This window comes from Fusarium pseudograminearum, chromosome 1 (genome assembly GCF_000303195.2).
Source record: "Fusarium pseudograminearum CS3096 chromosome 1, whole genome shotgun sequence".
Lineage (NCBI taxonomy): Eukaryota > Fungi > Ascomycota > Sordariomycetes > Hypocreales > Nectriaceae > Fusarium > Fusarium pseudograminearum.
In genome coordinates, this window is record NC_031951.1 from 9,049,328 (window position 1) to 9,070,862 (window position 21,535).

Sequence of the window (21,535 nt, forward strand, 5' to 3'; positions counted from 1 at the left end):
TATAAATTAAATTAGCTTAATATATTATATATTAAAAGTAAAATAATTTACTTTTTTATTTATTTATATATTTATTTTTCTTTATTATTATATTAAAAAAAAAATATATAAGCTATTATTAAAAATTTATAGCTTTATTTTAATATAAAGTTTTATAATTAATAAGATAGCTTTATAGCTTTACTTAAAAGTCTATATATTTTATTATTAAATTATTAATATTATACTATTAAGGGTATTCTTTTTAAATAACTTATTATTATATAAAAAATACTTTTTTTTTACTATTAAATTTATATCTTTTAATAAATTAAATAAGTAATTTATTTAATTTATTTATACCTTATATAAGTATTAATATTTTTATTAATATTTTTAATTAAAAAAAGCTTATAAGTTTAATTTTTATTAAAATTATTAACTTAAAAAACTCTTTTTATAATAAAAGTAATTATTAAAATAAAAAACTTTAATAGTATTACTATATTAATAAATACTACTTTTTTTTAACTTTTTACCCTTAGAAAATAAAGAGCTTTATTTTATCTCTTGCGATTAGCCTTACGCTTAAAGTCAATCTCTTCTGCCCAACAATCCTCAAACAGAGTTAGCTTCTTCTTTACATCGTTATCCCGAATACCTAAACGGCGAACGACTTGGAATGCCCCAGTGCCAACAGACATTGTCTGGCCCATAATGATACACTCACTGACACCCTCAATCTGGTCTGTCTTCATTCCGGCTGCAGCCTCGAAAAGATGATCAGGGGTCTTTTCGAACGAAGCCAGTTGCAGAACGCTATCGCGCATCTTGGACAACCCAAAACGTGTGATGCCAAGAACCTCGCCCTTGTAGGTCATCACGTCGGCAAGAAGTTGCATATGACGGGGGTCAATATTCATATCACCCATGACTGATCCAATCTCGACAGCGATTGTTGTTCTTGCAGCTTCGATACCAAGTACGTCCCTGCATTCCATGACGTTATTGGAGCTTGCCTTGGTTCCAATCACACCCTCCGTAGTCATACATTCCCGAAGGCCATAACCTTCCACGAGAACAGTATGGGTGTTTTGTTCTGAAGTCTGAATGATTGCACGAGTCGCTTCAGAATAACCGGATATAGGCACATTGGGCAGTGCGCGACGAAGGAAATTAGCCCTAAGCAACATGTCTCCGCTCTCAGCAGCAGCAGCTTTGCTTCGCGCAGCTGTCCTTTTTGCTGCCGGGTCGCTTATATCACGTACTCGAACGATAATTCTGTCTCCATCGATCGAAAGATCATCCCTTTGCACCTTGAGCTTGCGTTGTTTGCATATAGCCTCAGCGATATCGTAAGGACCGATACCAAGATGCATGTCGGAGAGCGCAGTTGGGTCAATCTGTAGGACTACATTGCCTTCTGTAGTGCGCCATTCGTCCTCAACAAAACGTAGAATGTCTGAAATGTACGTCTTCTCAATTCGCCCCTTAACCACCCTTGCCGCTTCAATCTGCTCATTGTTCTCCAAGGGACATGTGATGACCGGTGTACTGATAGCTTTGGATGCGTTGATGATTTCCTTGATTCGGGGAACACCTTGTGTTATACTCATACCAGCAACGCCAGCAAAATGGAAAGTCTTCAACGTCATTTGAGTACCCGGTTCACCAATAGAGTGAGCTCCAACGGCTCCAACAGCATGTCCGGGTTCGACATGCGCCTTTTTGTACTTCTCCAGGCACAATTTAATGAAGAGTTGGAGAGTTGACAGCGTGACTTTGGCGGTTCGATCGGCATGGTCTTGGGCGGTAGGCCTAATCATTCTGTCGCCCTCAAACCCGGCAAGCTTTCTTACTCTTTCCAATTTCGACGCCAGAGCTTCAACATGACGCTCGATGGCTTTGAGAAACCCTCTTGCGCCCTCATGTTCGTCAATCCCATAATCACTAGTATCTTCGTAGTCCAGTACTTCGCCGCCCAGAAGTCCCTTTCTGACATAACGCCGTCGTTCGTGCTCCAATTTCGAGTCGCAAAAGGATCTGATTTCGTCTGGCGTCATAGAGGTCTCGGTGTTATCGACCGTCAAACTTTGTGCATGGGTCCAGGTTCGTTCGAAATGGACTGGCGCTGCTGAACCTTCCATATCGACAGGATCGAGTTTGTCCGCGCCGAATTGAAACTGGACAATGCCGCCCCCGGACGTTCGGACCGTGTCGTCATATTGGGTTGACAAATCTTCAAGCGACTTCATTAGTCGTCGAGACATATAACCGGTCTCGGCAGTTTTGACAGCAGTATCAACTAGACCTTCACGGCCTGACATAGCGTGAAAGATAAATTCGGTTGGTGAAAGGCCACTGTAGAAACTATTCTTGACAAAGCCTTTGGAGGGGGGCTGCCGAGCGTTCTTGTGGAAATGGGGAAGCGTTCGGTCCTGAAACCCATCCGCCACACGAGCGCCGCCGATAATTTGCTGTCCAACAAGGGCAACCATTTGGGCCACGTTGAGGTCCGAACCCTTCGATCCAGATTTAGCCATGACAAGCGGAGCGTTATTGCGACTCAAGGTTTCGACACAGTACGATCCTGCCTGTTGTCGAACCTTGCTGAGGATACCGGACATAAAGTTCTCCAGGGACTGTTCCTGGTTGCAACCGGCAGCCTTCTCGAGCTTTCCGGCCTTGAACGTCTCAATCAAGTCATCGCATTGCTTGTAAGCAGCTGCAGCGAGCCTTTCTTTCTCCTGGATGAGCGATTCGGGAGGAAACACGTCTCCAATACCAATTGAGAAGCCATGATTTGTTAGCTGGCGTGCACAAAGTTTAGCCAGCCTGTTCATGGCCGTCACAGCCTCATCTGGCCCAAAATCTCGTAGAATAACATAGAAGATCGAGTCTTTCTTGCCATCTCCAACGGTGGACTTATCCATGCGACCGCACATGACTTCTGAGTTCCGGACCACTAGCCAGCCATCGTTGGGGTCCATATCAGGACATTGACCAGGCCGGGCCTTGTACGTTTTGCACTTGGCATCAAGATTCACCTTGACTGGTGAATCTTTATTGGGCCTCATTAACATACCGAATAGCTGCTTCCCTGTCCAGAGAGACTGTGGTGCAATTATAGCAGGAGGTGGCAAGTCCAAATGTGTTTTGCCGTCCATCATGTGCATGCAGAGATAAGTGAATGTCTTGCGATCGAAAAATCGATCTTTGCCGCTCAACAGATACGCTGCAGTGATAAAATCTTGCGTCGCAGCAATCACAGGTTCGCCGTTCTTGGGAGTGGCAAGGTTGTGCTTGATACCCATCAAATTGATGGCCTCAGCACGAGCCTCCTCAGTTTGTGGGACATGAAGATTCATCTCGTCTCCATCGAAGTCAGCATTGTAAGGGCCACAGACACACTCATTCAGCCTAAAGGTCCTCCAAGGACGGACTTTGGCTAGATGACTCATGATACTGAGTTTGTGGAGGGAAGGTTGGCGGTTGAAAAGGACAATGTCGTTATCTTCAAGATGTCGCTCGACAATGTCACCAAACTTGAGATCCCGAGCTATATACTCCTTGTTGCCGAACTTCAGAGACTGCAGATAGCCTCCTTCGTCTGACTTGATGACACGCTGGGCTCCAGGCCAGACGTCTGGTCCATTTTTGACACATTGGCGCAGTTTTTCAATGTTGTGTCTTTGTACCCTTTCGGGGTAGGTCAGGTTCTTCGCAACCAGCTCAGGAACAGCGACCTGGTCGATACCAAGATTAGGGTCTGGGGAAATGACAGTTCTTCCGGAAAAGTCGACTCTTTTTCCGGAGAGATTGCCACGGAAACGACCCTGCTTGCCTTTCAAACGCTGACAGAAACCTCTTGTGGTTTTGCCGAAACCCGGCTGCTGAAGGCCAGGAACATCACTGTTGACATACATGGCTATCTGGGTCTGCAGATATTCCCATTGCTCCATGATGGTCTGGACTGGAGATCCTTTTTGCAAAGCAGAGCGGATCATTCCACTAACCCAAACGATATCGGCCAACTTGGTTGTGATGTCGTCCTCATTGCTGGCATTGTCTTGGGCGACAGATGGTCTAATACAGACAGGAGGAGCAGGCAGGAACTGCCAGATAAACATCTCGGGTCTTCCCTCAGCCGGATCGAGTCCCAGAAGCTCACAGTCTGTAGGACTAATCATTTTGAAGAGATTGAGGACTCTGAGCGGGTTCAAATCCTCCATCGCTTTGCGTAAATGCTTATCGAGCTCGGGGTTTTCGCGTTTCGCCTCATTGAACGAGTTGTCAAACTTGATCTTACTTTCCGGCGGTGTCTTCTTGATTGAGGTTGATTTGTTGTATGCGACAAACTTATCATGAGCCAGCTTGAGAACACCGATCTTTCTAATTTGGCCATTGAGAGAGCCGCAATACGGACAGGTCTTGACTTTTCGGCATTGCTCGTTGATCCTCTTGCATATTTGGGTCCGTCGTAAATTGTCTAGGAATGGTCGTCGTAGGTCCTTTAGAAACTGTTGTCGGTCCGGTTCCTCAAGCAAAACCCGGCCGCAATCCTAAAACAGTGTTAGAACATAAAAACACACACTGGTAATTCGGTTTATGACTATACCTTGCAGATTTCTTGCAGAATCGACATGATGAAACGAAGATATCCAACATGGAATGCAGGCAGAGGCAGACGAACATGACCGAAATGCCCATTGCAATCTTTGAGAGATTCTTGGCAGGTCGAACATCTTCCTTGCTTGCTGGAAGTACCCTAATACGACATGAGTTTACGGCCGAAGTGTCGTTGTTTGGCATGGAACGCTTACCAGTCGAGAGTCCAGAGGGCCGTGGCGATATGGAGCGCGATTGTTCTCGATGTCATATAGTAGGCGGTCGGAAACTTCAAGAACAGCTTGATTGGCAATATCTTGATTGGATCTAAACGCCAGAAGTCAACATTATACGTTCAGGCAACATGGCGATCGGAATACTAACTGGATACCAAATTTAATACCCTTGAATCGCTTTGGTAGCTTGTCCACAAGCTGCTGCTTGACGGGACTATCCACAGAGCCGGAAACCGCCATTTTGAAGGCACAGAGATTGTAGATTCGGGTCACCGTTGTCGTTGCGAAAGAGTGGCAAGTCTGAGCGCCAATCGGCGTCAGAAGGAACTGGGAAGGCGCAAGCTTGTTGGTAGTGCCGTAGCGTTCAACGATGTTCCAGCGTCAAGCTCAGGTCTGCGGACGGCGATGGTCGTGGGATCGAGATCACAACAAGCTTGGATAAAAAGCTGCTTGCGGATGAGCTATTTCGCATGCGACGTACATGACCAGAGATCTGAGGTCGCGATGCGGAGAACGGATATCAAGGTGAAGGTTGAGGGACGAGGGTTTGGTCGCAAAATTTCCATCGCCTGTGAAGAGGGACTCGGTGCACTTAGATAGTCCTAGTTTGTCGTGCCCCACCACGCTGCCGACACGCGGGGCCACCACCTACCAAAACACAGTTACGACAGTCTTGGAGTAGGATGAATCATTCGGTAAAAGTCATTGGATGCCACATCAAATTCAGTTAAGTTTCCCCAAAACGCTACATGCATGACAACTCTCATTATACAACTATTAGGTGGATGCAAACTGCTAATTCTAGAGACACAAAAGTTACAGGCCGCTCATCATCTGTTCTGCGGGATTCTAGGCTAATTAATGGGTTACTGGAGCATTATTGCAAATGTATCAATCTCAATCATCAACACGCCTTGTGTTTTCTCTCCATCCACCGTTCGCCGAAAGCTTCCTCATTTGCAATTATGTCTCTATTGCGATCATATTGACTCTTTCGTAGTCGAGTCTCCAGGGTTGCTTCTGAAGCTCGACCGGCTCGATAATAACTGCGACAAAACAAAATGATTCACGTCTTCGTCGCCCCAGTATGCCATGTGTGATGCAATCGTATTAATCGGGTTGAAGTCGAGGACACTTCTGTATATGCTGTCAATGACCATCTCTTCATCAGATTACACTATAATTCAGGGTGTACTTACTCTTGAATACTGTAATCAACTCTGCCGTTACGGTTAAGTGCTCGAACTTTAGCCTCCTCGTTGCGCATCTTGCGCGCCTTCTTATCTTCATCTGCTGCTGTCGTTGCATTATCCTCGTCTTTTGTCGGTCGTTGGCGACTTTTCTGGAAACTCGAATACAAAGTTTCGATCTCGTCATCGATCAGTGTTGGATTACGATCTCCGTTGTTCAAGTCAAGTCCAACGCTGCCAATTGCAGAGTCTGCGAGCTTTTTCATTCGTGCATCCGTTGCCTCCAACTTTTCCGCAGCACTGGAGACGTCTTGGTTCGTTGCCAACTTAGCTCCTGCAGCATCAGTATTGTCTCCTTGACTTGCGTTAGCAGTAAGCCGCGCCACTTCTTCGCTGCTCAACCCGAGAGAACGATTGAGTAGGTTGCTGGCAATGCCAGCACTGAGGCTTGACCATAATCCACTGACGCTCTGGCCAACTTTGGCTCCGATTCCTGTCAATCCCTGCGGTGCAACATTGCCAAAGATCCCCCTCTTCGTGTAAGGTAGCAACTGGGGCTTCAATGTTGACATAGAGGGCGAGATCAGAGGTTCTAGGCGGTAGCTAATAGGGTCTGACGGATGGAAGATATTGAAAAGCTGCTGGACCTTTGGTGACGCAACAGACGCAGGAAGGCCAGTCACCGAGGAGATCTGCCCTGATCCTAAAGCAAGCGGGGCAGGGCGAAGAATGTCATCTGAAGTGCCTACTCCTGTATCATTTGTGACATTCCCTGCTGGAATGTTTTGTCTGGCTGCTATCGTCCTGGAAGCATATCAGCATTGCGGATTTCTTACTATAAAGCGCGGCAAGACGTACTGCCCCTTAAGCATCTGAAAGAGGCCTATTGGAGACCCGATACAAAAGAAGTCCTCAACCTTGAATTCTAGGTTGAGATCAGAGTCCTTGCTGGGTGTTTCGGAAATATCTTGAGTTGGCCATAGCCTCAGAGTTGATCTCGGGACTGGGGCCTGGTCCCGTCTCTGTTGGCACAGCAGGTCGAAAAGGATAGCTGAGCCTAAAGAGTGGCCCATCAAATGCACCTTGCCCCGAAACTCCGGGTTCCTTTCTCTGAACAGTTTGAAGATTCTGTTGCATTCGTTGAGAACAATCTTCGAAATCTGAGCTCGGTACGAACTTTGGTATAGTAAAACATCCAAGGCAAGGTCTGAAATTAGGGAGCGGGCGAAAGCCACACCTTCAATAGTGATATCCTCTAAAGATGGGTCTGGCGAACGTCCAAGTCAGCTACATGTTATCCAACAAGTATGGGGGCGTGCACTTACACTCGTCCTCGTCACCGTCGAGGTCCCCCAGATCACGCTCGCCTTTCTTCTCACGCTTCTTGGGAAAGTCCAGCAAGTGTCTCCAACAGACTGGGAGCACCTGCACTCTGCTATTACCTGGCCCTGCTCCCAGCTCCGAGTTCAATGCCTTCAAGTCTGCCGAGTTGGCATAAACGGACTTGATTGTCTTGCGGAGGACGTTGACATCATGGACAAAGTTGATACTCTCCATTCTAAGACGGTCAGTCGCGGAACTATCGGAGCGCTCCTTATCCAAACCTTACCTTAAGCTGAGGAGCTGGCCTATACCGTGAGTGACAAGCACCAGATGCTCTATTTCACGTCCTTGGGTCTCGCCGGCCTGCGCATTATAGTCATCTTGAATTTCTTGTTCTTGCCGCCGGCGTATTTCTTCTTCCTTTTCAGCTTTGGTCTTGCCTTCACTTTCAAGAAGAGAAGATAGTTGTCGCTGGAGCGTGGATTGCCGAGGGTCTTGACTCGGGCTGTTTTTCACGCCTTCTTGGGTCGGTTCTTCCTGTGATGCTCTGGTCGAAGGCGGTGCGGATCTTCGTTTCAACACCTTTTGTTGTTTTTCATCCATTGGTAACACATCCTCGCCAGTCTCAGACTTATTTTCGTCACTTTTGCCCTTTTCCGCATCTTTTTCTTTGTTCTTGGAAGGCTCTGAGTAACCGCGAACCAGTTTCACTCCGCTCATATAACTCCCACCAGAGAATCTTTGGTACATAGAGGAAGCCACCCACGAAAGCATGCCCTCTGTATTTAGATAAGCAGTATTTGTATCATGATAAGTGGCCATACTGTTCATGTGTGTTCCAAACAAGCGATATGACTGAGGTTCACTCTGACCACGGGAAGGTGGCTCTATTGGTGAAGCATCACCAGCTTGCGATACGGCGGTGTTCTCTACTGGGCCCTTGGTTGATGACCTCAAGTTCTCTTGTGACGCCTTTGGTGTCATATTTCGTCTCGTACCCGATGGGCTACGATCCCTTGCTGTACAATGATTTAGCCGGGTAGTCGAATCAAGCCATATTTATCTTACTGGGATGTAGCCATGGCTTCATTTTAAGATAACCCTAGACGATAGGCCGAGTTAAATGGGAGTTCGAATATCTGTCTTGTGGTACTAACCTCCTCAAGCTGGGCAGCAAGGTTTTCCTCGCAAGGACGCAGGTTTGAGCCTTCTTGGTAGAACCATGTTCCGCGTTGAACTATCACCGGTCAGAGACGGAAAACGGAAGATGAAGCCACGACATACCACTATAAACTGGACCAAGCCAATAGACAGGGGCCAGTTCACGGGATTCAATATCTACGTCAAACAGGAAGTCCTCGTTCACCGGGACACGAGTGCCAGTTGGCTGTGAACATGGGATGCCGGCAGCCTGATCCGAGATATCATCTGTGGCATCGCCTGTTACTTCTGCTTTGCGCTTTCTTGTGGCCACATTTGTGCTTCCGAGAGCTTGGCTCCGAGTACTTTCCGTTTTCTCGAGCAGCTTCTGATACTCAGCTTCAAGGGCTCTCGAGTCTGAGGTCGAAAACGCATTGAATTTCTTGGGCAACGTGGAAACTTGCTCAGGTTCCGTCGAACGGCTTAGTTTAGGTTTTCGCTTAGGAACATCTACGGCGTGAAACCATTGAACCTTCGGTGGAGGGCATCCAGAAGGATATGTTCGGAAACTTTGGCCATATAGATGAGTTGTGCTATGGTCGTCAGGATTCGCAGGCGCCGCGGCCAGGAGACTATCCGGTTCCGCTTTGGGCTTTTGAATCGGGGTTGTACTGCGACTGGCGGCCCAAGGGTTGATCGAATCAACTGCGGAACTCAAATAGGACTTCTCAGTCTTCTTGTCAGCAGCCACCGGGGCCATCGTTTTACTGAAACTTCTTGACCATACACTTGAGCCTTTTCTGCAGAGTATCAACAGCGTAGGCCGCCTTGGAAAGAACGAATATGTATCTGTGCGTGTTTGGAGCCGTAGTAACGCCAGAGCGACACTAATCTCACCGATGTCTCTGGAAGGTCAAAACTCGGAGCAATAGTGGGTGGTATCACCCTGGCAAAGTTATGTGGATTAGTTGAGCAAAGTATTTGAGAGTGGGAAAATGGCAGGTAATTTAGCTCACCAAGCACCTAGAGGCATTCAGAAGTTGATAGGGATGTTGCACACGTTTCATGTGAAAGTTCATATGACGTCTCAGGGCTGCAACGGACCGCACTAGGTACTGTTAGTGCATGTCGTTACCTAGCCTAGCCGCTTTAAGCACTTATAACTTACCCGGTAAGTCACCTGGCATTCGTTGCTAGATAGCTCATCAACATCTATCATGCCTAGGAAGGCCTTGATTTATTTGAGAATCCCATCTACCTATATGACTCACTTCTTTTCAAACAAAGTCACTACTAATGTACTTGTAGGGACATTCAAAAACATAGAATACCTGTTCTGAATAGGTAGATAATCGACACTGAGTTGCAGCTCATGCTCTTGTAACCCATTTTTACCTCTTGTTTTTCTTCCACGACGCCGTGCCTCGGATGGCTTTTGCCTCGCCTGCACCCAAGGCAACGACCCTTCAGATTTGAATTCAAGTACAATAAGTACCTATTCAGACTTAAAGCGACAGTAGACCTGCCTGGAGAATCAACCCCCACTGGCCCTGCTGCCGCTGAGCGATATCGGCTGCTGTCCTGCCATGGCTGTCTCGTAAACCACGAATGTCCTTTTCGCTGTTTACCGATAATCTGCCAACGCCTAGAGCTCCGGCCACAGAGCGAGCGTTTTCGGGAAAGGAAGAATTCGGGATCGTTGAACAAAGCCAAAGCAGAAGCCAGAGGGACTCCTCTTGCTTGCACTCAATGGCCAGGTGAAGCCCACTCTTCATATCCGCAAGAGGATCCTGGTATGTTACAAAGGACACCATATCCTCGATGTCGTCGCTGGCATCCTGAAGCAGTTCAACAATACCTTCAATGTCACCCTCTGCACACATCACATGTAGCGCACGAGCCGGACGTGCCTCAGGGTGATTGTCGAGATATGCTTCTTCTGTAATCGACGGCAGAATGTCTAGTCCTTCTTGGACGCCGCCCTCATTTGTATACGTTGTGATGATTGCCGCGCCTGGTGGTGTAGAGAGAAATGGGTTGGTCACAGATGGTCCCGCGCTGTTGACGGGTAGGTGGGCGCTGCAGCTGGGACACTTGAGAGACAGGGCTATGTCAGTGGATTGATCCAACAAGCATTGCCTAACAATATTCAGTTTACAAGTCCGAGCGGCCAAGAGACATCAAATAAACTCACCAATGGAAATGACAACCACAGGATAATTCGAGATCGTCAGGGACCGATGAGTTTGAGACAGTACTTGGACCAGCGGTACCAGAAGCCTCGATTTCATCGTCGTCTGTTTCCAATCGCAACACCAACGCCTCCTCACAAACCTTACAAAGCGACATGTTGAGAGTAAGCAGCCAGGGTACTTCTTGGAATTCTTAAACCCTGAAAGATGCGTAATTTGAGGTGGCTGAGGCAGGCAGGTGTAAATGAACGACTGTGTTGTGTTAGTAGTAGGGGCACGGGCAGATAACTTTTCCTTTGCTTCTTTTTTCTCTTCTCCACTCCCACACCTCTCTACACTAAGGTACGTTGCCTACCTAGAGAGTACGCAACCAAGTTGAGTGGGGTTCCGTGCCAGAACATATTCAAGTATCCGTACGTAGCAAGGTTAGATGAAAGCATCTAATTCCCGCCGGATAACTCAGTATTGAAGTACCTCCACTGCGTATCAGGCGCCTTCTCCTACCCAGGTACGCATATACGAAATGTGCTTCTCGTAAGCGTGATTTAGTGCTGGTGTTATTGAGAGGGACAAACTAATGTCAAATTGAGAAATAAAGATAAAATAGAAAAAAGAACTCCCTCTCAATGAGATAACTACTAAGGTAAGGTACCTTAGCAGCTTAGTACCTACTAGGTATGTCGCACAGAGAGTAGGAGAAAGGTAAGGTAGTACTGAAAGGTGCAAGGTACCTCTAGCTTAGGCACCAGTTGGATTAGGTAGTGCCTGCTAATTCTGTAGGTACCCAGCTTAGTAGTGCAGGTGCCTACAGGAGATCCTTGGTCGGGGGGACAGAAAAAAAGCTGCACTGCCATTTCGAAAGTGCCATCTCATTACATCATTGCTCACTCAGGCCTGCAGGAGACTCTGGGCAGGGAAGCTCCCCGCAGTGACGTGGCAGACAAGTACTGTGGCGCAAGCCTATAGGTACAGCCGCCACGGTTTGGCCCGCTTGAAGTACTCGAAGCGTTGTTAGAAGGTACTTGATCGACCTCATTGTTCAGGTACTGCTCAATCTGGTAAAGGTGCTCCCAAGGCCTCCCCACTCATGCTACGGGTGCCGCCTGAAGACCAACCGTTCGTCTCCTTTCAAGTGCCCAATTCTCGCATCATCATCTCCTTCAACTCGCAACAGTGATCAGCCTCTCGTTGCGCAATAGGTCTTTCCTTTGTTCTCTTGATTGTTTAACGGTCCCTAGGGTCGCTACAAGTTCTTTCTACCTGGCAGTCTCTTTCTGTAAAAGCGCTCAGGTAGAGCGCTCCTCATTCCCCCGCCATGAACGTTTTGAAGCTTCAGAGGTCGGTTGCGCCGGATCTTGCGGGCTGCATTGCTCTACTAACAGTGAGACCACAGGAAGTTTCCTCAATTCCAACAAAATGAGATCTTCACCTTGTCTGATGCCTTCCAACGACTTGATGTTGACGACAAGGGATACCTTGACGAAGCTACCGCTATCAAGGCCACGCAACAGAGCGAGAACCAGCCCTACGATGTCGTGCGCCAAGCGCTGAAGGAAGTCGAGCTTGATTCATCACGACGTGTTGAGCTGGAAGACTATGTCAGCGTGCGTATTAGCGCTAAACTTTTCAAGATTTGGTAATTGACACTGACTCTCCTGGTACCAGCTCGTTGCCAAGCTCCGCGATTCCTCACCGGCTCAAAAGCGCATGTCCACAGGGCCTACTTCGTCTCCAGGAGGTGGAGGAGGCGTCGTTGCACAGCGAACTGGCGGCCATGCCTCCAAAGGCAGCTTAAGTGGCAAGATTCAAGTCCAAGGCTCCAATGCCAACATCACTCACACCATCAACGAGGATGAGCGCACTGAGTTCACCCGTCATATCAACGCTGTTCTGGCTGGTGATGCCGATATCGACAGTCGTCTACCCTTTCCCACAGATACATTCGAAATGTTCGACGAATGCAAGGATGGTCTAGTCCTAGCTAAGCTCATCAACGACAGCGTTCCCGACACCATTGACGAACGTGTTCTCAACATACCCGGTAGGAAAATCAAGAACCTAAATGCGTTTCACATGAGCGAGAACAACAACATTGTTATTGAATCTGCCAAAGGCATAGGCTGCTCTGTTGTCAACATCGGTGCTGGTGACATCATTGAGGTCAGAGAACACCTTATCCTGGGTCTGATTTGGCAGATTATTCGACGAGGACTTTTGGGTAAGATCGATATTAAGCTCCACCCTGAGCTTTATCGACTGCTTGACGAGGACGAAACCCTTGAGCAGTTCCTCAGACTACCTCCGGAGCAGATTCTCCTTCGATGGTTCAATTATCATCTGAAAGCTGCTAAATGGTCGCGCACGTAAGTCCGCGCCTTTGGTTCATGTTTCTACTTTATCAGACTAACAACCTTAGTGTCAACAACTTCTCTTCCGATGTCAAGGATGGCGAGAACTATGCGGTCCTGCTTGCGCAGATTGGTCCTGAATATGGTGTCACCCGTGCGCCTTTGCAGAAGCAAGACTTACATGACCGGGCCGAGGCCGTCCTTCAAGAAGCCGACAAGCTCGGCTGCCGCAAGTTCTTGACACCAAAGTCTCTTGTTGCAGGAAACCCGAAGCTTAACTTGGCTTTCGTGGCCAACCTCTTCAATAACCATCCCGCTCTTGACCCTATTACCGAGGAGGAGAAACTTGAAGTCGAAGACTTTGATGCGGAGGGAGAGCGTGAGGCCCGAGTTTTCACTTTGTGGCTCAACAGCTTGGACGTCCAGCCTGCAGTAGTTTCCTTCTTCGATGATCTTCGGGACGGTGGTATCCTCCTTCAGGCCTATGAGAAAGTTATTCCTAACTCTGTCAATCCTCGTCACGTCAATAAACGTCCAGCTCATGGTGGAGAGATGTCAAGGTTCAAGGCCGTTGAGAATACCAACTATGCGATCGAACTGGGCAAGCAGAATGGTTTCTCCCTTGTGGGTATTCAGGGAGCCGACATTACTGATGGACAGAGGACTTTGACTCTTGGTCTCGTGTGGCAGCTCATGCGCAAAAACATTACAGTTACCCTGTCCTCATTGGCCCAGAAGTTGGGCAAGAGGGAGATTACCGACTCCGAGATGGTGCGATGGGCAAACGATATGTCGCAAAAGGGCGGCAGGAACTCTGCCATTCGGTCTTTGAAAGACCCTTCGATTGGCTCAGGTATCTTCCTTCTGGATGTCTTGAACGGAATGAAGAGCAGTTACGTCGATTACGACCTTGTGACAGCTGGTCAAACCGACGAGGATGCTTACTTGAATGCCAAGCTAAGCATTAGCATCGCTCGAAAGCTTGGTGCAACCATCTGGCTAGTCCCCGAGGATATCTGCCAAGTCCGCAGCCGTCTAATTACCACATTCATTGGTAAGCACATTCTACATTTCCTGTTTGTATTCAGCACGATTCACTAACTTGACTATTAGGTTCCCTCATGGCTACTCACGAAAAGATGTAGATCTAGTCTGGAACTTGTTTGACGATAGTGCGTTCCGGAGATACTGTTATTCACGTGCCGGAATACTTCATATACTTTTATAAAAGCTTTTATTCCATTGATCCAGGCTCTATCACCGGAGCCAGTTTCTCATCCAAAGTCAAGGGGAAGCCCCGGCTGTGTAGTCTCTCAAGTAATATGAGAAAACATGGTTCGTATACTAACTACTTCACAATGTCAAGGGCTATCGTCGTTCTGCTATTGTATATTCGGTGGTCTGCCAAGCATTTCACTTGTTCATGCTTGGGCCCATCATAAGACAAAGATTTCTCCAATGGTGTACTAAAAAGTAATGTCCCTATATCAGATGATCAAATACAGACTGCATAAAAGGCTCGGTCCCGTAAAGATACCTAACCAGAAGATCAAGTTTCCCAATGTTTTACGCCCCCGCAGCCATTTGGTGCGACTCAATCTCACCAGCTTCAACGTAAACTGTCAGTAACCAAGCCAGTGAGCTAATCAAAGAACTTACTGGTAGTTGGCACATCTGGAGGAATAGGAGATAGCCTCTCAATTTCTTGAATAAGCACCACATGACCAGCTCATGAACGCAGGCTGAGAGAAAGAATGTAATGAGTGTGGCTGTGTGTTTGTTGACCTTCAGGGATGAAATAGAACTGTGGTATACATGTCGTAATAGAAAGACGTGTACTGGTCGATTCCAGTCACGAGCGAATTGATCCCAGGAGACTGATAAGCAGAGATATATCAATCAGCTCATGTAACTTCGGCATACAAATGTTGTCCAACTTACCACTGTTCCACCACGCGTCATAAAAACTGCGATCGGCAAAGTATGTCAACTCGGCTAGAATATTTAGGATGGTTTCCCATATGAGATACCACACAAGCTGGTGGTTCAGTATATCTCTTTCGATTTAAAGGATGTTCTGACGTACCAGATATTCCATCATGAAGGGGAAGATGAGATCAAGAAGTAGCCCCGGGAACTCCTGAAGTCTCTCAATGAGCGGAACATCATTCTCCTTCATTTCAACTGTTTTCATGACTACAGGATCTGCAGGTTTCTGTTAGGCCTTGTAGTTAATAGATTCCTAGTGGGAACCGACTCACACATAGAATACTGCGAGACTTGTACCATGACGAACAAGATGCCGACCATTGCCACAGCCTTCTCCAGTACATATGACCAGTCGATGGAGTCCGATCGTGGATATTCTATCTCGTATACTAGCGTTGGTAGAGGGATCCATTTGTAATGGTCAACGAAAGACAGATTATTCGGGTACGCTTTGTCTGCTGTGAGGGCGGTACCCCTGAGTTCGTCTGACATGGCATCAATCTCCCATTTCATGATACGCTCGAATAGAGCGATTTGTTGGTCATCCAAAGGTTCATGTGAGGCAATCGCTCGCGAAATCTTCTCGATATCGCTCTCTTCCTTTTCTGGCTGCGCTGAGATGGACTTTCGACGCTCTTCGGCGGAGGGAGCAACGCTTAGGTGGTGCGTTGAAATAGCGGATGCAGGGGGCTCGGTCTGCGACGGGGTCATGGTTGGGTCAACGAGGTCAAGTTGTTTCAGCTTCTTGATGATGGTGGCACGTTGCTTGTAGACTGAAGAGAGGTGGCCATTATAGAAGGCATACGAATGTTGTTTCATTAGCATGACAATGCCGTGCAAAACGAAAAACACGGTATGAGTCCACGGCCAGTCGCGCCACAGAGTTAAGCCAACGACCCCGGCCAGAAAGGTTGTTTGCCAAATCTAAAGAGACTTGCTTAGCCCGAAACCTCACGAGTCGAGGGGATTTCACCTACATGCTGGAGCAACCATCCTGCCCCATTCCAATCGAGGTAGTTCGCATATACCAACCATTGGTTCAGCCAAGTTACCGCTGTGAGAGCACACATGATGCCGTCTGAGAGAAGTAGGACAACCACTTCAATCCGGTCAGATTTATATATCTTAACAAGTATCAGACAAGAGGGAAGTCATACCATCTCGATGAAACATGGTCTTCATAATATCGCTGGTTCCCAAAGGGTTTCCATAGATTTGCCAGTTCTGGACAGAAATCTTCAATACGAAAAGAAACACAGCAAGCCAGAACAACGTGTAGAAGCCGTGGAACGGGCTGTTAAACGCCGACGGGTTATGGCGGTCAAAGGCAGAGAACTGGCGAGTGAAGACGAGGTCGGCAAACTTGCGTCGTCGAACCTTTGGACCAGAAGATTCTTCAGACCACTGCGAGCTAGTCATAAGCAATTGCTGAAGGCTGTTGTCCTCATCTGAAACGATATAGACACCGGAATCACGGTGTTTAAAACGTGACTCGGGTTCTGCAGTGGATGGAGATGCTGGTAATGTGTCCGGCAGTGGACGGCCATGACGAGCATACGGGTAACGATTCCGGACAGCGGATGGCTCTGCCAAAGTTGGACGGACGTTTTCTTCATAATCCTCTTCGCTAGGGGTCTCGGAGCCAGGCGTATCAAGCGTGGTACCGACAGCCCGTAGAGCTTCGCCGAGCGATCTCGGCATCGGCCGTCGAGTTTCCGACGCCGCATGTCCGGAGCTCCGGTCGGAGTGTGGATAATCGCCCGGAGCCACTGAGGAAATCATGGTTTGACCGTAGATTTTGGCAGTAGAGGGCATAAATTATATAGCGACAGATACGTAATTCTGTAAATAAGAGCAGACAGTGCTCTCTTCTTCAGGAATATAGGGGGATGGTCTGACAAGCGTTTGCAATACTCAGAAACTGTAGATAGGAAAGGTAGAAGTTCACATATCATTACCACAGTCAGCGGCAAGACCTTTTTAAGAACAATCCGAAAAGAATACGGACATGGATAATGGGCTTGAAGTCTGAACGGATGCAGCGGCTGACGACCCAACGATACCAGCTGTATTCACAACTGTACCTGCTGATGAGTCCGAAGTTGCCGTGCGATAAGAGAAAGACTAATTACTTGCATACCTGGGCAAGTACCTAGACTAGGTAGTATGGATAACAAATATGCTTGCTTTGCCTAGGCGTTTAATTTATGGACGTTTGATCAAACGTCATTCTGTCGGCCTTCGGGCAGAGCCTCCACACTTATTACTGTGTAGAATACCCAACTTTATCAACACGGTCGGGAGGCTCGGATGGGTGCCCGCGAACGTCGGACATGTTGTAAGTCCCGTCAATCAGGCACCGGCGAACAAGCTTAGTACCCAGGCGATAGTAAATGCATGTCCTCTTTTGCCAGAAGCCTAGTCAAAGGCGGCGCGAAGTGACGAAAATAAAAAGTAAGTCATTGCTCTATAGTATCAAGACCAAGCCAGACAAGCAAGTACAAGGTGAGTTATTATGACCTCATACGGTGGTGTGTTACACTCAAAGACATTTATTGGCACTTTTATGCGCAGACTGCAATTGATTACATGGATTTTCCCTGAAACGGGCTGCGCGCTCGCCCTTCGGCCTTGTTCGACCCCGTATGCTGATTTTGTAGTCTGGGCGAGCAGGAGAAGAGACTGATCATTGGGGCTTTCGAGTCAATTCAACATTGAATCAGTACCTGCAGACCGTTGGGCCTGACAAAACAAGGCTGCACAAATAAAGTACTAAAAGGTACCAAGTCAGTCCCATGCAGGAAAAGGAGCTCCATCACCTTGTAAGTGTAACGCGCTTTGATTGGGTGCGCAAGTCCATTGTGTTATGTCAGCAACGCCGCTAAATTTTCCGCACCTGCCAACACTCGTGACTGCATCGTATCGTATCGTGCAACCTTGAAAGGCAGGAGGTTACACCATCATCAATCGTTTTCCATCGATTCTTATCCTCTCAGCACACTTTCAAAACTGCTCCATCGGTTTCTCTTGTTACAATCACTTCTAGAAGCACATCTTTCGCAATACGACAATGTCTCGCGGCGGCACCACCCTTTACGTGACCGGCTTCAGCCACGGCACCCGCGCTCGCGACCTCGCCTACGAGTTCGAACGGTATGTCAACCTCGCCCACGCCCACGCTCACGCCCACGTCCACGTCCGCGTCCTCGTCCTATCGTCTTCGCGCGCGCCTTCGTCTATGTCTATGCCATAGCCTGGGGACTCTTTCGATACAATGCAAAGGTCTCCTGCTTGGCTATGATGCCTCGCCGTCCATCGTCGTCCTTACGTCCTCGCCCTCCCGTTTTCGTTCTCGCTCGCGCCCACGCCCCAGCACTCACTCCTCCCCTGTCTTCCCACTTTCTTCGATGGGACTGCTCGTCTATTGCGCAGTCGCTCTTCTGCTCGAGCAAACGCATGAATGCTGTGCGCATTCGTATCCAAAGGGGGGCTTCTGTCGGCGTTTTGCTGCGTTACAGTGTGTTTCATAGTATACTGACCAATTCTTTAATAGCTATGGCAGACTGGTTCGCTGCGATATTCCTGCGCCCAGGTCTACGTCCAGCCGTCTGTGAGTATGACTGGCTGTGGCAACTTGCGACTGAGCTGATATGGAAAATAGCTTCGCCTTTGTTGAGTATGAGGACCGACGTGATGCTGATGATGCTTATCACGAGATGCACAACAAACGTATTGGTCGTGATGACATTCTAAAGATTGAGGTTCGTGATTTAACTCTGCCAATTATCAATGCCTGACGTCTAGAAACTCTTGCTAACTTTGACTCTTCCAGTGGGCTCGCACTCCTCCATCTGCATCTTGGCGCTTTGAGTCAGGCCGCGATCGTGACCGACGTGGTGGTGCTCGCTCCCCTAGACGTGGACGTTCTCCTTCTCCTCGCCGCAGCACTCGCGATTATTCTCCTCGCAAGGACGACCGCAGGGACCGTGACCGAGATTATGATCGTGAGAGCCGACGTGACAGGGATCGCTCCCGCAGTCCTGACCACCGGTAAGTTCGTATCTTGCCTTGTCTGTTACTCATACTAACATTGCTATTGCAGGGACCGTGAGCGTGACTCAAAGGATGATCGGGAGGACCGTGACCGCCGAGAGAACGGCACTAACGGTGATGACCGAAAGCGTATGTTTTATAACCCTGCTTTGATTGAATTTTGCTTACAATAGCCACAGCTCTCGACAGTCCTCCCCCTGCTAACGAGGATCTCGACGTCGCCGAGTGAGCGTTCCACATGCAGTGCTCCTAAAAGCGCTCGCAATGTTGTCTGGGCTTGTCAAGCTCAAGCAAAAGTTTCTACTTTCTAGCCGAAGCTAGCTTCATTCCCTGCTACTGGACAGGTGCAATGTGTAATATTGTTTGAATGTCCCGACTGAATGGCAACGTACACAAAGTACGGATACCATGTTGAGTTGGGTGATCTCGTTTTCTGAGACTGAAGGCTTTTGCCACGGCGCGTTTTGTTTGGAGGCTTCTCATTTCGTAGTTAGTTTAGATTGTTCTGTACCATGATTCGGCCCAACAGGTCCATGATCTGTTTTCATCACTTCTCAACTTGTCGTTGTCAGCTGAATATATGTATATCCATGACGTTGTGTAACACGAAGCTGTGACTTGTTCCATATATGCGATGGCGCTTGAACAGGTACATCTATTCAAGCTCTAGTCTTGCCTATTGCAGCCCCAGTTCCTTAGGCTTAACCAGAAGGAGTCCAATGATGACTGTATTGCAGTGGGTAGTCGATAACAGCCGAATTACACACCCCTGTTAATACAAAGCAATGCCTTTGAATTTCCAACCCAGAGTAATCAGTAATCTCAATCTCTAGTAGAACTTGAAGCCTAGCAGCTAAATGACTCGGGCGATTGTAAGATGGCATGTACTACATTGGTCTCCAGACTTTATAGCAATATAATTATCATATGTTAGCTAGTTTGAAGTTCATTGATTGAAGTATTTGTTTAGTCTTGTGGCAGCGAGCTACCCTGTAGCTACTATGCTGGCAGGTGAGTCGAATAAAAATAGGGACTAAAAGACAAACAGACGAAAATACTGGTGATCTCTTAGGTCATATAAACACTAAAGCTGATCTTACGTTTTTATCACCCACGAAACCAGTACTGGTTTTTATTCAGCCTGGCACCATATCAAGAGGTATGCAGTATGTACAGAGTAGTAGGTAGTACTAGTTTTCCCACAAAACCCCACAATTATAACCTTCCAGGTCCTGCTATTGCTTCTCCCGAACGGCAACCGGGGCACCACGCGCGCGCCCCCGAAGTCATCCGCATCGCCGGCTCACGCGCCCCCATTCACTCGTTGACGGCACCGATCCCGTGTCCCGTCCGTCGACCTTACTATTCTCACTATAATCCAACCTCATTTATACACATACACACGATACTTGTCGAGGTGTCGATCGCCGCCCGATTCACTAATAATCCGCCTTCACGCCTTGTCGTGTATCGGCCTGCGCATACGTTTCTTCCTTCTTCTCCGATGGTTACCGACAGCTTATCCCTGATTCGACCTCTCAGCATGCCATTGCTATTATTCAATCGACAGTAACAATTGGAAACATCATTCCATCGGAGATCCTAACGGTCATAATCACGTACTCCCGAACCCCGAAACAGCCCACCACTTGTCGCATTCCGTAGCTAGAACATATCGACCACCACCACAAACAACACAGCGGTTCGAACAAAGACGACGTCTTGGCTTGAAGTCAATCACAAGATCGCTCCTCACAGCGCAATATATCAACGCACTACGATGTCTACTGTACGTAAGACATGCGCCAATGCTGCTTTCAAGACAAATAGTACATGGCTACTGTTCTACAAGCGTCGCTAATCAGCCAGTTTAGTCACAGCCTGACTTGGTCAATCCGGCAGCGGCCGTGGCCTCTGACAGGTCCATACAGTTTCGAGAGTCCATTTCCCAGCCAGTCATCGCCGCGTTTTGCGCTGGAGGCGTTGCTGGTGCCGTGTCCCGAACGGTTGTATCCCCTTTAGAACGACTCAAGATTCTTATGCAGGTGCAAAGCGTTGGGCGAGATGCGTACAAGCTGTCGGTTGGAAAAGCTTTAGTCAAGATGTGGAAAGAAGAAGGCTGGAGAGGTTTCATGCGAGGCAATGGCACCAATTGCATTCGCATTGTTCCTTACTCTGCTGTTCAATTCAGCAGCTACAACTTTTACAAACGGGTGCGTGATGGTTCAACAACCGACTTAAGCTTATGCTTGAGAGGCTAACAGAGCCGCAGAGTATATTTGAAAGCCATCCAGGAGCTGATCTGTCACCACTCACTCGCCTTGTCTGCGGTGGCCTTGCGGGTATAACGTCCGTGTTTCTTACGTACCCCCTCGATATTGTCCGAACACGACTATCTATCCAGTCTGCGAGTTTCGCCGAGCTGGGTGCCAAACCAAAAAAGCTGCCTGGCATGTGGACTACTTTGATGCAGATGT

General features: G+C 47.9%; 6 protein-coding genes across 6 annotated transcripts, besides 6 other annotated features; 2 read left to right on the top strand and 4 right to left on the bottom strand.

Moving 5' to 3' along the window:
* Positions 1–45: a repeat region.
* Positions 46–77: a microsatellite.
* Positions 78–80: 3 nt separating this feature from the next.
* Positions 81–165: a repeat region.
* A 28-nt stretch (positions 166–193) lies between these two features.
* Positions 194–496: a repeat region.
* Positions 242–510: a repeat region.
* Positions 449–517: a repeat region.
* Positions 518–542: 25 nt separating this feature from the next.
* Positions 543–5,063, bottom strand: FPSE_10220 (uncharacterized protein; the record flags this gene model as incomplete). Its single annotated transcript, XM_009263337.1, has 4 exons — positions 543–4,541; positions 4,598–4,747; positions 4,803–4,914; positions 4,972–5,063. The coding sequence occupies 4 exons, from the start codon at positions 5,061–5,063 to the stop codon at positions 543–545; spliced, it is 4,353 nt and encodes a 1,450-aa protein (XP_009261612.1).
* Positions 5,064–5,803: 740 nt separating this feature from the next.
* On the bottom strand, positions 5,804–9,236 carry FPSE_10219 (uncharacterized protein; the record flags this gene model as incomplete). Its single annotated transcript, XM_009263336.1, has 8 exons — positions 5,804–5,960; positions 6,023–6,817; positions 6,872–7,280; positions 7,339–7,571; positions 7,623–8,355; positions 8,405–8,438; positions 8,494–8,573; positions 8,621–9,236. 8 exons carry the CDS (start codon positions 9,234–9,236, stop codon positions 5,804–5,806), a joined length of 3,057 nt encoding a protein of 1,018 aa, XP_009261611.1.
* A 745-nt stretch (positions 9,237–9,981) lies between these two features.
* FPSE_10218 (uncharacterized protein) lies at positions 9,982–10,825 on the bottom strand (the record flags this gene model as incomplete). Its single annotated transcript, XM_009263335.1, has 2 exons — positions 9,982–10,615; positions 10,671–10,825. The coding sequence occupies 2 exons, from the start codon at positions 10,823–10,825 to the stop codon at positions 9,982–9,984; spliced, it is 789 nt and encodes a 262-aa protein (XP_009261610.1).
* A 1,158-nt stretch (positions 10,826–11,983) lies between these two features.
* Positions 11,984–14,161, top strand: FPSE_10217 (uncharacterized protein; the record flags this gene model as incomplete). The annotated part of the gene is made up of 5 exons (XM_009263334.1): positions 11,984–12,006; positions 12,062–12,272; positions 12,334–13,031; positions 13,085–14,070; positions 14,130–14,161. The coding sequence occupies 5 exons, from the start codon at positions 11,984–11,986 to the stop codon at positions 14,159–14,161; spliced, it is 1,950 nt and encodes a 649-aa protein (XP_009261609.1).
* A 291-nt stretch (positions 14,162–14,452) lies between these two features.
* On the bottom strand, positions 14,453–16,787 carry FPSE_10216 (uncharacterized protein; the record flags this gene model as incomplete). Its single annotated transcript, XM_009263333.1, has 7 exons — positions 14,453–14,482; positions 14,676–14,893; positions 14,958–15,054; positions 15,103–15,221; positions 15,278–15,929; positions 15,983–16,104; positions 16,163–16,787. The coding sequence occupies 7 exons, from the start codon at positions 16,785–16,787 to the stop codon at positions 14,453–14,455; spliced, it is 1,863 nt and encodes a 620-aa protein (XP_009261608.1).
* A 1,288-nt stretch (positions 16,788–18,075) lies between these two features.
* On the top strand, positions 18,076–19,287 carry FPSE_10215 (uncharacterized protein; the record flags this gene model as incomplete). The annotated part of the gene is made up of 6 exons (XM_009263332.1): positions 18,076–18,245; positions 18,559–18,615; positions 18,667–18,766; positions 18,838–19,055; positions 19,108–19,187; positions 19,238–19,287. 6 exons carry the CDS (start codon positions 18,076–18,078, stop codon positions 19,285–19,287), a joined length of 675 nt encoding a protein of 224 aa, XP_009261607.1.
* Between the last annotated feature and the right edge of the window lie 2,248 nt (positions 19,288–21,535).